Source organism: Hippopotamus amphibius, chromosome 9 (assembly GCF_030028045.1).
Source record: "Hippopotamus amphibius kiboko isolate mHipAmp2 chromosome 9, mHipAmp2.hap2, whole genome shotgun sequence".
Taxonomy (NCBI): Eukaryota; Metazoa; Chordata; class Mammalia; order Artiodactyla; family Hippopotamidae; genus Hippopotamus; species Hippopotamus amphibius.
The window spans coordinates 111,368,629-111,381,562 of NC_080194.1; the positions used below are offsets into that span (position 1 = coordinate 111,368,629).

General features: G+C 39.9%; 1 protein-coding gene across 2 annotated transcripts in view; it reads right to left on the reverse strand.

Moving 5' to 3' along the window:
• Positions 1–12,934, reverse strand: part of LOC130861656 (S-adenosyl-L-methionine-dependent tRNA 4-demethylwyosine synthase TYW1) — a 179,959-nt gene that overhangs the window by 90,029 nt on the left and 76,996 nt on the right. For both annotated transcript variants that reach the window (XR_009055602.1, XM_057750717.1), the window contains exon 13: positions 10,101–10,236. Coding sequence is in view for 1 of the 2 variants with exons in the window: in XM_057750717.1 (XP_057606700.1) it covers positions 10,101–10,236 (136 nt within the window). In the remaining variant the exon portion in view is untranslated. The remainder of the gene's footprint in view (positions 1–10,100; positions 10,237–12,934) is intronic.

The window sequence follows — 12,934 nt, forward strand, 5'->3', positions numbered from 1 at the left end:
TAAAAAAAAGAGGATAGCCAAATGGCCAATCAGCATGTGTATTCAACATGAAAGGTACTCACTGGGCAAACTAAAACTACAGTGAAATATCACTACACAACAACGAAGATGGCTAAATTTTAAAATGGTGGGGGCAGAGAACGTAGAACAACTGGCCCTCAAACACTGCTGGTGGAAGTATAAACTGGTACAATTACTTTGGAAAGTTGATAATAACTACTGAAGTGAGATGTACACTTACCCTGTACTCTAACAATTCTGGTCTATGTATTTACTCAGCAGAAATGCACATATATTTATCTATACACAAGAATGTCCATAAAAATTATTCATAGTAGTCAAAACCATAAAACAACTCAAACGTCCACCAATAGTAGCAACACTAAATAATCTGTTGTATAGTCATATACTGTAGAGCAGTAAAAATGAATGAACTGCTACATATAATGTCATGGAGAAACCTCAAACACGATACGGAGCAAAAATAAAAATCAGTCACAAAAGAAAACATAATAAATGGTTCTACTTGTATAAAGTTCAAAAACAGTCAAATCAAAAATAAATGTAGGGGACTTCCTAGGGGGCACAGTGGTTAAGAATCCGCCTGCAAGTGCAGGGGACACGGGTTCGAGCCCTGCTCTGGGAAGATTTCCACATGCCACAGAGCAACTAAAACCCACGCACCACAACTACTGAGCCTGCTCTCTAGAGCCCATGAGCCACAACTATTGAGCCCGTGTGCCACAATTACTGAAGCCCACACGCCTAGAACCCATGCTCTGCAACAAGAGAAGCCATTGCAATGAGGAGCCTGCACACCGCAACCAAGAATAGCCCCTGCTTGCCACAATTAGAGAAAAGCCCGTGTGCAGCAATGAAGACCCAACGCAGCCAATAAACAAATTAAATAAATTTATAAAAAATAAATAAATAAATAAATAAATAAATAAATGTAAAATTCAAGAACAGGCAAACAATGCATGGTGACAGAAGCTGATAGAGTTGTTCATGATATTTTAAATAAAAAGTACAGTTGTGAAAATATGTATGATCTCATTTTACAAGTAAAATACACACACACGTTTATATACATACGAATTAAAACTCTGGAAAAGAAACAGCATTGTAATAATAGTGTTTTTACCTTTGAATTCTGGTGGTGTATGAGTCACTTTATTTTCTTCATTATGGTAATATTTGTTTTCTAATTTGTTTTTAGCAGATATGCTTATCTAATGTTTAATCTCATAAAAGAAAATGCCTTTAATTTCTTCATTAAACAATATTATTGCTCTGGGTTCAAAAGGTTAATATTCATTACATTAATATCTATTGTTCACTCTCCCCACTTCCATCCTTCCATGCAACCCACTACAAAATGGCTTCTATGCAAAACACTGTATTCTACTTCTTTTTGATACAGTCCCTAGAGGACAACTGGTAAACCAAGTCTGTTTTTCATCACTGCTTAACCTTCCCTCAGTATCTTCACGGAAACTCATTGCTTCTTTGAATTATATGTAATGCACCATACTTGCATGGGATTTAACCAACACCACTACCAAATTCTTCCCAGACTCACTCTCTATACACGCTCTTTCTCTTGAAAGCTTCAAAATTTGTCTTTCCTAAGGCTCCTTCTTTGGCCCTCTTTAGACACTTCTTGGACAATTCCATCCACTTTCTTGCCTTCAACTGCAATCTACTGCTACAGGGATGACCTCCAAATCCACATATTCACACTCCGACATTCCTCTGAGTCCCCAAGTCATACGTGCAGTTATCTACTAGACATCACTTGACACCTCAACATCAACCTAAGATGCAACACATTCATCTTTCCCTGCAAGTTCAGGCAGAAGTCAAGTCTGGAGAAAACCTACTGACTAGGGAATTTCCTGGGGCTGGGGGGAGCCAAACAGTTTGCAGACACTGGGTTTGGAAAACACCACTGCAGAGATCAAGGTCAGCAGTCGTGGTCTGATTTCAAAAGTGGCTAAAACCAGAATATCCTTTTAGCCAACCAGAAGAGGGCGAAATGGCATTAAACCCAGGTTGGATGGAATCAACACCCGGGAAGATCCATGCCAACAGAGAGAGTACACACTTACATAAAGGTAAAGGGCAAAAGAAAGCCTAAGAAAAGACAGTAAGAAGAAACAGATATCCAGACCACAGCCACAGGGAAACTAAAGCTCAAGAGAAGAATGTGGCATCAATGATGGGGGGTGGAAGTAAACCAAACAGGTCAATAAGCAGGGGAACTAGTCAGAATGGTGGAGGGGAGATAAGCTCATCCTAAAAGGGAGGGAGGGAAGAAGATGTGCTATTTCACTGACTCTAAAATATTCTAGATTATAAGACACACAATTATTTTATGTACCATTATTTTATGTCTTTCCTTGATGAAAGTAACAATGCTATCAATTACAAAGGACACGCCATCTCTGGCTGTATCTGACTTTAGGAATGTTAAAAGTCACAGCATGTGCATGCTGCAACTGAGGAGCAGCAGAGGCACGAGGCGCCCTCTGAGGCGCGCTCAGGACAGGAACCTGATCCACACTCAGGTCCCCATGATACGAAGAAACAGGCTGGAACACACTCTTGCGAGACCCTGATGCAGGCCAACAAGCAGGAAACTGAATGAGGAGGGAAAATCCCAGCCTTCCCTCCCGTGGGTCTACTATACCAGTCACTCAACACTTCACTTCCGACACTTCTGGTCACCAAATGTGTAGGGGATGTGCCCCCACTCTGCAATTTTCTGCAACACCAGCTGGGTGTCCTACAAATTAACTCAATTTTGACACTACACCTTACTTGAAAGGCCAGTCCCAAGGCCAGGTTGTCCCCTGTGCTTCTGGATGATGCGCTCTAAATCAGAGGTTCTCACAACCCCCTCCTCTGGTTTGATTAATTTGCTAGAGCAGCTCACAGAACTCAGGAAAACACTGACTTACGTTTACCAGTTTATTAAAGGGTACAGATGAACAGCCAGATGGAGAGACGCATAACACGAGGTCTTGGGAGGGTCCCGAGCACCGGAGTCCCCATGGAGTTGGGGGTGCACCACCCTCCTGATACATGGATGTGTCCACCAACCTGGAAGCTCCCCAAACCCCCTGGTGGGATTTTTATGGAGGCTTCCTCTGGTAGGCATGATCGATTAAGTTCATTTCCAGCCCCTCTCCCTTCTGTAGAGAGGGGTGTGGGTGTATGTGTGTGTGTGTGTGTGCGCGCGCACGCATGCATGGCAGGGGGTTGTTGAAAATTCCAAGCTTCTAATTATGGTTTAGCCCCTCTGGTGACCAGCCCCCATGCAGCAGCATCCAGAAGCCCACCAAAAGTGCCTTCTTAGAACAAAAGACAATCATGTAGAAAGTTACAGGGGCTTTAGGAGCTCTGTGACAGGAACTGGGGGCAGAGACCAAAACACATATGTTCTATTATCTCACACTGTTAACTGATGAAAAACTACGCTGTCTTTAATCTGAAGGTGAAAGAGAAATTTTAATAGTATGGAAAAATGCTCATGACCCGGTGTAACAACAAAAAGCAACATATAAAACTGAATCACACATGCAAAACAAATCACCCCCTCCTCATCAAAGGGTTAACTAGAAGCACTACTACAAAAAGTCAGTAGTGGTTGTCTCAAGGTCCTGGAATTACAGGTAACTTCTTCCTTTGTTTCTTTATATTTCTCTTTACTCCCCCACAAATTTCTATGGTTGATTATTAAATATTTGTTTTTTAAAATCTGCCAGTTGTGGGTCACATGAATTCTTTGGTCTATTTAAACATTAGATACAGAGCCCTCTCATTAATGTACAATAAGCTCTTCTTAACAGTGAGACATTCCTCCAATAACATCAGGTCAATGCAAGCTCACATCCTTAGAACTAATGTTCATTTTGGATATGCAAGCATGTGTAATGTGGGGAAGTATATTTGTCTTTCAAACGTGAGGTTTCAAGAATATCAATATTATTGCTCAAACACAGAAAAGGATTAATTACTTCCATTTCCTAGTGGATCTTCAACTTGGCACAATAATGTGCCAGCAGAAACACATCTGGTCACACTGCTGACAGAAGTCTACTGCCAAAGGTACGCAGTGCTGTCTTGCACAAGATGGATTTCTCTCTTTAAAAAAAAAAAAAAAAAAAAAAAGGACCGTTTGACAAGTAGCAGTCGTGTCCAGAAACTGAAGCTAATACAGGCTATGCTGTGTCATCTTGACGGAATTGCTTTTTAGCCCCACATACTCAAGTGTCAATATATTTCTCCCCTCGTATTTGAAAAGGAACATTTTGACTAAGGATAAAAATCTTGAAATGTAAACATTATACTTGCCAAGAATAATAAAACAAAATACACTACCTTCTTCTACTTTGGGTGGAACTAGCTCACAAGTAGGTTGAAAAGCTTGGGGAAAATCAGATTTCTTTGTTTATAAAGTTTAAGAAATTCTTTCCCTTCAAATGTCTGTTCTTGCTCAGGTATACTAAAGGCTCAAAGAAGTAACAGAAGATAATAATATGGATGTTCTAATTGAAACAGCTCAAAAATCACTTTCTTTAACTTTTTTTTTTTTTGGCACACGGGCTTAGTTGCTCCGCGGCATGTGGGATCTTCCTGGAGCAGTGATCGAACCCATGTCCTCTGCATTGGCAGGCAGATTCTTAACCACTGCCCCACCTAGGAAGCCCTCAAAAATCACTTTTACTTCAAAGTTTTCATTTAAAAACTCAAATGATATCAGATCACAGTATTCATATATTTGACCCGAGCTAATAAGTATAGTCATAGCATAAATGTCTTATTTTTTTAGTACTGAACAGCAATAAAGTCAACCTTTCTTGATAGTGTCTAATGTACCAATAACAGCAGGTATTTAAAAGGAAATAACATAGCTTGAGTTAATTTAAAGAAAACTTTTTATTTTGACAGCAGCTTCCTGACACAGATTTTTCTTAAATGACAACATAAACAATACAAGAATGAGAAACATAAACTAATCACTACAAAATGCTTAGAAAGCAACTGCCCTAATCTGCGAGCAGCTAATTAAAATAGCCCAAGGAAACTTTTCCAACTAGAGTTACATGGACACAATGATGATGTTACATGTAAGAAGCTCGTGGGTTAGAAAACACTATAGAACTTTTAAGTTACTGCATTGCTATCAATGAGTCAACCCAGAGTACCCACAATTGAACTGGACATCCAAAGGCTTATAACTTCAAGATAAGAATTCATTATGTGTTGCTCTGCAGTGGGGACTGCCTTCTGTATTTTTGCTAAGTTTCCATACTGGGCCAAAGACATCCCCACGTTCTTCCAGGAGATGTGGTACATATATACAATGGAATACTACTCAGTCATAAAAAAGAATGAAATAGTGCCATTTCCAGCAACATAGATGCAACTAGAGATTATTATACTAAGTGAAATAAGTCAAAAAGGGACAAATACCATACAATATCACTTATAAGTGGAATCTAAAATATGGCACAAATGAAATTATCTACAAAACAGAAAGACTCACAAACACAGAGATCAGACTTGTGGTTACTGGTGGGATAGGGGGAGAAAGATGGACTGGGAGTTTGGGTTTCGTAGATGCAAACTATTACATTCAGAACGGATAAACAACAAGGGCCTACTGTATAGCACAGGGCACTATATCCAGTCTCCTGGGATAAACCATAATGGAAAAGAATATAAAAAAACAATGTAGACTCACTCCCTCTTGCAAGAGCACCAGAATTACAACTAAATGCTGAACAATCATCGACAGAAAGACACTGGAACTCACCAAAAAAGACACCCCACATCCAGAGACAAAGGAGAAGCCACAATGAGATGGTAGGAGGGGCGCAATCACGTTAAAATCAAATCCCATAAATGCTGGGTGGGTGTCTCACAAACTGGAAAACAGTTATACTGCAGAAGTCCACCCACTAAAGTGAGGGTTCTGAGCCCCACGACAGGCTTCCTAACCTGGGGGTCCAGCAATGGGAGGAGGAATCCCCAGAGAATCAGACTTTGAAAGCCAGCAGGATTTGACTGCAGGACCTCCACAGGACTGGGGGAAACAGAGACTCCACTCTTAGAGAGCACACAAAAAAGTGTGCTCACCAGGACCCAGGGGGAAGGAGCAGTGACCCCATAGGAGACTGAACCAGACCTACCTGCTGGTGTTGGAGGGGTGCCTGCAGAGGTGGGGGGCAGCTGTGGCTCACCAAGGAGACAGGGCCACTGGCAGCAGGGGTTCTGGGAAGTGCTCACTGGCATGAACCCTCCCAGAGTCCACCATTAGCCCCACCAAAGAGCCTGTAAGCTCCAGTGCTAAGTCGCCTCAGGCCAAACGACCAACAAGGTGGGAACACAGCCCCACCCATTAGCAGACAAGCAGGTTAAAGTTTTACTGAGCTCTGCCCACCAAATCAGATTAAAGCTTTACTGAGCTCCACCCAACCCAGCCCTACCCACCATCAGTCCTCCCATCAGGAAGCACCCACGAGCCTCCTAGATAGCTTCCTCCACAAGAGGGCAGACAGCAGGATCAAGCAGTATCAGCAGTATTTCAACTTGTGGAACTGAAAACCACAGCCACAGAAAGACAGAGAAGATGAAAAAGCTGAGGACTTTGTACCAGATGAAGGGACAGGATAAAACACCAGAAAAACAACTAAATGAAGAGCAGATAGGCACCCTTACAGAAAAAGAATTCAGAATAATGATAGTGAAGATGAGCCAGGACTTTGAAGAAAGACTGGATGCAAAGATGGAAAAGTTTACCAAAGATCTAGAAGAATTAAAGAGCAAACAAACAGAGATATGCAACACAATAACTGAAATGAAAAATACACTAGAAGGAACCAACAGCAGATTAGCTGAGGCAGAAGGGCGAATAAGTGACCTGGAAGACAGAATGGTGAAAATCACTGATGCAGAAAAGAATAAGGAAAAAAGAATGAAAAGAACTGAAGACAGCCAAAGAGACCTCTGAGACAGTGTTAAATGTACCAACATTCGCATTATAGGGGTCCCAGAAGGAGAAGAGAGAGAGAAAGGACCTGAGAAAATATTGGAAGAGATTATAGTTGAAAACTTCCCTAACATGGGAAAAGAAATAGCTCCTCAAGTCCAGGAAGCGCAGAGTCCCAGGCAGGATAAACCCAAGGAGCAACACGCCAAGAAATATAGTAGTCAAATTGACAAAAATTAAAGACAGAGAAAAGTTATTAAAAGCAACAAGGGAAAAATGACAAATAACATACAAAGGATCTCCCATAAGGGTAACAGCTGATTTCTCAGCAGAAACCCTGCAAGGCAGAAGGGAGTGGCATGATATATTTCAAGTGATGAAAGGGAAGAACCTACAACCTAGAATACTCTACCCAGCAAGGATCTCATTCAGATTCGATGGAGAAATCAAAAGCTTTAGAGACGAACAACAGCTAAGAGAATTCAGCACCACCAAACAAGCCTTACAACAAATGCTAAAGGAACTTCTCTAAGCAGGAAACATAAGAGAAGAAAAGGACCTACAGAAACAAAAACAAAACAATTAAGACAATGGTAATAGGAACATACATATCGATAATTACCTTGAATGTAAATGGACTAAATGCCCCAACCAAAAGACACAGACTGGCTGAATGGATACAAAAACAAGACCCATATATATGCTGTCTACAAGAGACCCACTTCAGACCAAGGGACACATACAGACGGAAAGTAAGGGGATGGAAAAAGATATTCCATGCAAATGGAAATCAAAAGAAAGCTGGAGCAGTGATACTCATATCAGATAAAATAGACTTTAAAATAAAAAATGTTACAAGAGACAAGAAAGGACACTACATAAAGATCAAGGGATCAATCCAAGAAGAGATAACAATTATAAATATACATGCACCCAATCTAGGAGCACCTCAATACATAAGGCAAATGCTAACAACTATGAAAGAGGAAATGCAAGGCAGAAATAGAGACACAGATGTAGAGAACAAACACATGGACACCAAGCGGGGAGGGTTGGGGGGGATGAATTGGGAGACTGGGATACCAAATTGTACACTCTAAATATATGCTGTTTATTGTCTGTTAACTGTATCTCAATAGAAGTTCTAAGAAAAAAAAGTATATATATGTACAACTGAGTCATTTTGCTGTACAGCAGGAATCAGCACAACACTGTAAATCAACTATACTTCAATTAAAAATTTTTAAAAATAAATAATTAAAGAATTCACTTTGTGGAAAATTTTGGCGAAAAAGAAAAAAGGTGGCTACTGAGCCATTCTGCTAATGCCTACTTCTCGTCTTTCACACTCCGACTCAGGAGGGGTCTAGATAACAATCTCGTGTGTTTGATATATTTTTTTTAATTTTTATTGGAGTAGAGTTGATTTACAATGTTGTGTTAGTTTCAGGTGTACAGCAAAGCAAATCAGTTATACATGTACATCCACTCTTTTTTTAGATTCTTTTGCCCTGTAGGTCATTACAGACTATTGAGTAGAGTTCCCTGTGTAGGTCCTTATTATTTATCGACTTTATATACAGTAGTGTGTATGAGACGTGTTTGCGATTGCCAGCCCCTGCTGTTTACTTCCATCTAAACCCATTCTGATTTTTATGCTGTGTATCTCCCGTCTCAGCAACAAGCAAAGAGGATACAGCTGAAGGTGAAGTCCGGAGACAAAGAGAATTTAGGAACCAAGAAGCATCTGACTTGCTAGCTTTATAAATAACCCAAGACAGATCAGAAACCAATGCCTGTTTTGCATGTCTTAAATAATGTCAGTGTTAATCACCAAAAAAGGCAATAATTTAACTTCTCAAGCATAAAAGGGCGCCAGCGCCATGGACATAATCAGCTGAAAAGTCAAGAAAATGTATACAGTACCTCTTACCACTACAGAGCTCTGGTGAGTCTCCACTCATTCATTCTTTTAAAACATTTATCAAATACCATAAAATGTGCTATGTTAGACAGAATTCAGACATAAGTAAGGAATCCAGCTGGGGAGAGAAGCGAGGGTAAAACAGAGTAAACGAAGTATATTTACAGATGTAAAACTTAGGAAGGCAGACAGGGGCAGCTATTTGCAACTGGAAAAGGCTTCACAGCAGAGGTAATAATGAATTTTTACAAGTCAAAGAAATGGAAAGAAAGGACAGTCTAGGCTCTGAGGAAGTAACCAAAGACTCGGGAAAAGCGCTGGGCACACCTGCAGAAATGGCAAGATAAGCAGGGATGTGTAGCATTCTTGGGGAATATGGTGAACGATGAGTCTAGAAACGTCCACTACAGCCAGACGGCGATGGGGTGGGAATGCCACAATAAGTGCCGGGAAAAGGAGAGAAAGGCAAGTTTTCTGGGACAGTGACTCCCATATATTTGGCTGCACATCAAAAATCACCCGAGATGTGTATAAAACACAGATTCTCAAATCCCACTAGGAAAAGGAACCTGTAATTTTTTTTTAAGCTCCTGTAGTCAATATCAGTTAGATCTGGGTAGAGCACGAGGAACTCCAGGGCAGAAGCGAAGAGAAAAGAAAAGGGGAGATGGCTACAAGAGAAGAGGCAGAACTAATGGAAAATACCAACTACTGACAAAGGTGCCAATGGAAAAGAAGAACCAGAAGGGTACTTTAGGTCTACAAGAAGAGGAAGACTTAAGAAGGGGCAAGTGTTTCCAGGAAAAAGACATTAAATCTGGACATTCTGGGGTTGAGTTCCTTATCAGGTAGGAAATTTAGTTCTACAAATTCAGGAAAATTAACTTCATATTTAAACATATACTATTTGCTGACACCTCTACTAGGGTTGCTATGTACTACAGCTTAACTGTGTTTTATTACTTAGCTTTGGAAATATGCATCTCTCTCCCTAAATACATAAAGGAAATATAATACATATAAGGCAGAGTGCTAGAAACTTAACAGGAACTCAATAAATATTTACTGAATAATAAAAATGAAAGTCTAAAATAAAGTTGAAGATTTTAATTTTTTTTTTTAGAGAAAAAAAAATATCTCTCTCTACATTTTTTTTAATGATGTCATAATTCTTACCTTTGCAGCCAAGGCTTTTAAACTGTTGAGGAATCTTTGCCAGAAATCCTTGAAGAGCGGGCGGTCAATTTTCTTCAGGCTCTCTTTGGTGCTAGCGTCCACACTGACGTAGAGCTGGGTAACTGGTTTGAGGTTCCTTGGTAATTTAAAATTTAAAAAAACAATGCAACAACAGAAGAAGAAAATTATGCCTAAGTCAGGCTTTTCATGATGTTAAACTTACAATCTGCAACAGATGTGGTGATTAAACATTTCACTAGGTCCAGAGGCTTCTTCTTCTCCCAGAAGACTGAAGCCATGATTTTAATGTGACAGAATGGGATGTCAGTTGGTTATTTTTCTAAATGCCTGGACACCATCCCTGATAAACCGAAAACATTCAATTACTTAAAATTGGTCTCTCTCCAAACACTAGGTTTTAGTGGAAAATAAAACAAGATCAAGCTTTAGGTCTGGCATTATCAGCTCAGCACAATGACAGGGAAGCGGGGGGCTCTCAGACCACAGTTTCTTCATTCACTCTGCCACTTAAGACTTCAACAGGGGTCTGTGCTGATGGGCCACCTCCCATCAGCGATTTGCTGATTTCTTTGCCTTCTTAATCCGTGTCCATGAGTATCACTCACCCTCCACCTCTCCCAAACTCACTAACTCACTTCACAATGTCATCATCTACCAGATTTCTTGCCAGTTATGTTTTAAGCCCTGACTGTACTTCTTCCAAAGTTTCTCTGTTCTCCCTTCAAATGGGTCTCATAATTCACTCTCTTCAATGAATTACGAACTACAAAGAAAGAAATTCCCCCCTTAATTATCCTCTGACCAAATTCTCTCATTATTCATTTTCTATAACTATTCCATAATTTGTATTTACCCCTAAAATGCTATTTATGCATTTTTTGTTTCAAAGTCTATGTACTTTCAAAAACTGACACATAATTCACATGCCATAAAATTCACCCTCAAAAGTGGTTTATGTGCTTTTTATATCTATCAGTATTGGCCTCACCAATCTTTGAGTGGAAGACCCTGAAGGACAGGAACTCTATTTTTCTTTTTATCCAGTCACACGGGTAGACACGTAAAGCTGCTTTTTAGTGGATATTGTTGACTTCAGCTGACAGAACTTTTAAGGAAAAGTAGGCCAAACAAATGCTGGTAATCATCTGGCTTAGTGACGTATGGAAAAATCACAAGGGCCTAAACTCAAAGTTGTTAAAAGTGGAGAAGCTCTGACCAAAGTTAGGAAAGAATGATTAAAACACTGGCAGACTCTCATTGCTTTAATCCCTCTCCAATACGGATATATAAAGGGAATCCTTAAAAGTTCAAAAATGTATCACTACTGAGCAAAGGACATCAATTACTGGAAATGCGAAACAATAAGCGTGCTGTAACGGCAGCATTTTGTCTCACCACCCCTTTTGATGAGGGCCTCTCTAATATCAGAAAAGCTACTTTAGCTGGACATCATGTTTGACAAAAATAAAAAGACTGTCTTAATGAATACTGCTGGCTATCATCATCTGATACTCACAGGACTTTGTCATAAGGCTGCCTGATGCAAAATGGCAACTGGCCTGACCTTTTCACTATGCCTCCATAACTACTTTAAGATTATGAACAGTAAATTCCAAAGGCCATAGTTGTTTTACAAACCTCCATCATTTTGCCAAAGAAAAGGAAGCCCTGGGCACTGACGCTAGCAATGAGGAACTTCTGTCAATACTAAATGTCTGAGGTGCTATCATCAAGGAATTGTATTGGTCTTTTACCAGGGAGCAGAGGGAGAATGGAGAAGAGAAAAAGTCCCAAGGAACTGCAGAGCGCATTCCTAAGGGGCTCAAAAGCAGTAAAAAGACCCTGGAGAAATTTTCTAAGCCTCAGGGATCTTATGTCTGCCTGCTCTTGGCCTCTGTTTCCCACAACAGGTGATGAGGCTCCCAGCACGGCCATTTTACTGTCTCCATTCCATAAAGAGACAGGATCATTTTAGTTATATCCTTTAAACTATCATCATAATTCCTGTGTCTCAGCATCTCACACCGCTGTTGAGAACAATCAAGAAGGACTATCCAATAAAGGGGATAGACAATCCTGAGCCCAATCCCCAGTGAAAATGTCCTATGAATCTTGATATGATTTTTGTGATGACCCTTCGTCCTGCTAATTTTAAATCTCTGAATTACAAATGATCATGTATAGAAATACACTGTAATTGAACATAAAAATCCCTCTCCCTTTTTTCCCTCCTGTAGAGATTAGGCCTCATTCGACCCAGAATAATCAATAATCCTATCAAGATCCTACCTAGAATGAAACCTACTCATCTCTACAGAAAGGAAAAAAGGGAGAGAGATTTACATTTGGAAGAAATCAAATGGCTTCAATAGTAACTTTAATGCTCCTATTGGACAAAAAAATAACTGAAGTGACCCAAACATCCAATACTTATATGTGAAATCTATCCAAAAAAGGGACAGTTTCTATTAGCTGTTTTCTTCCCTGTGTTATGTCTGTTTCTGTGTCTAGTTCACTATTTTTCATGGAAGCTGGACATTTTTTTTAAATAATATTATTTGGCAATTCTAAATCAGATATCTTCCAACCCAAGTTTTTTTTTTCTGTTTTCTGTTTTTATCATTACTGAACTAACTTGGTAAATTCTGTATTCTTGGTTGTGCTTAGCCACTAAAATCCCTGTTTGATTACCTTAGTGGTCAGGTAACAATTAGACAGAGATATCCTTAAATGCTTTCAATCACTAAGTCTCCTAGCCTTTGTTGAGGGGCTCTGTGTGTGTATTGGGGCATGCCTTCAATGCCCAGGCAGGC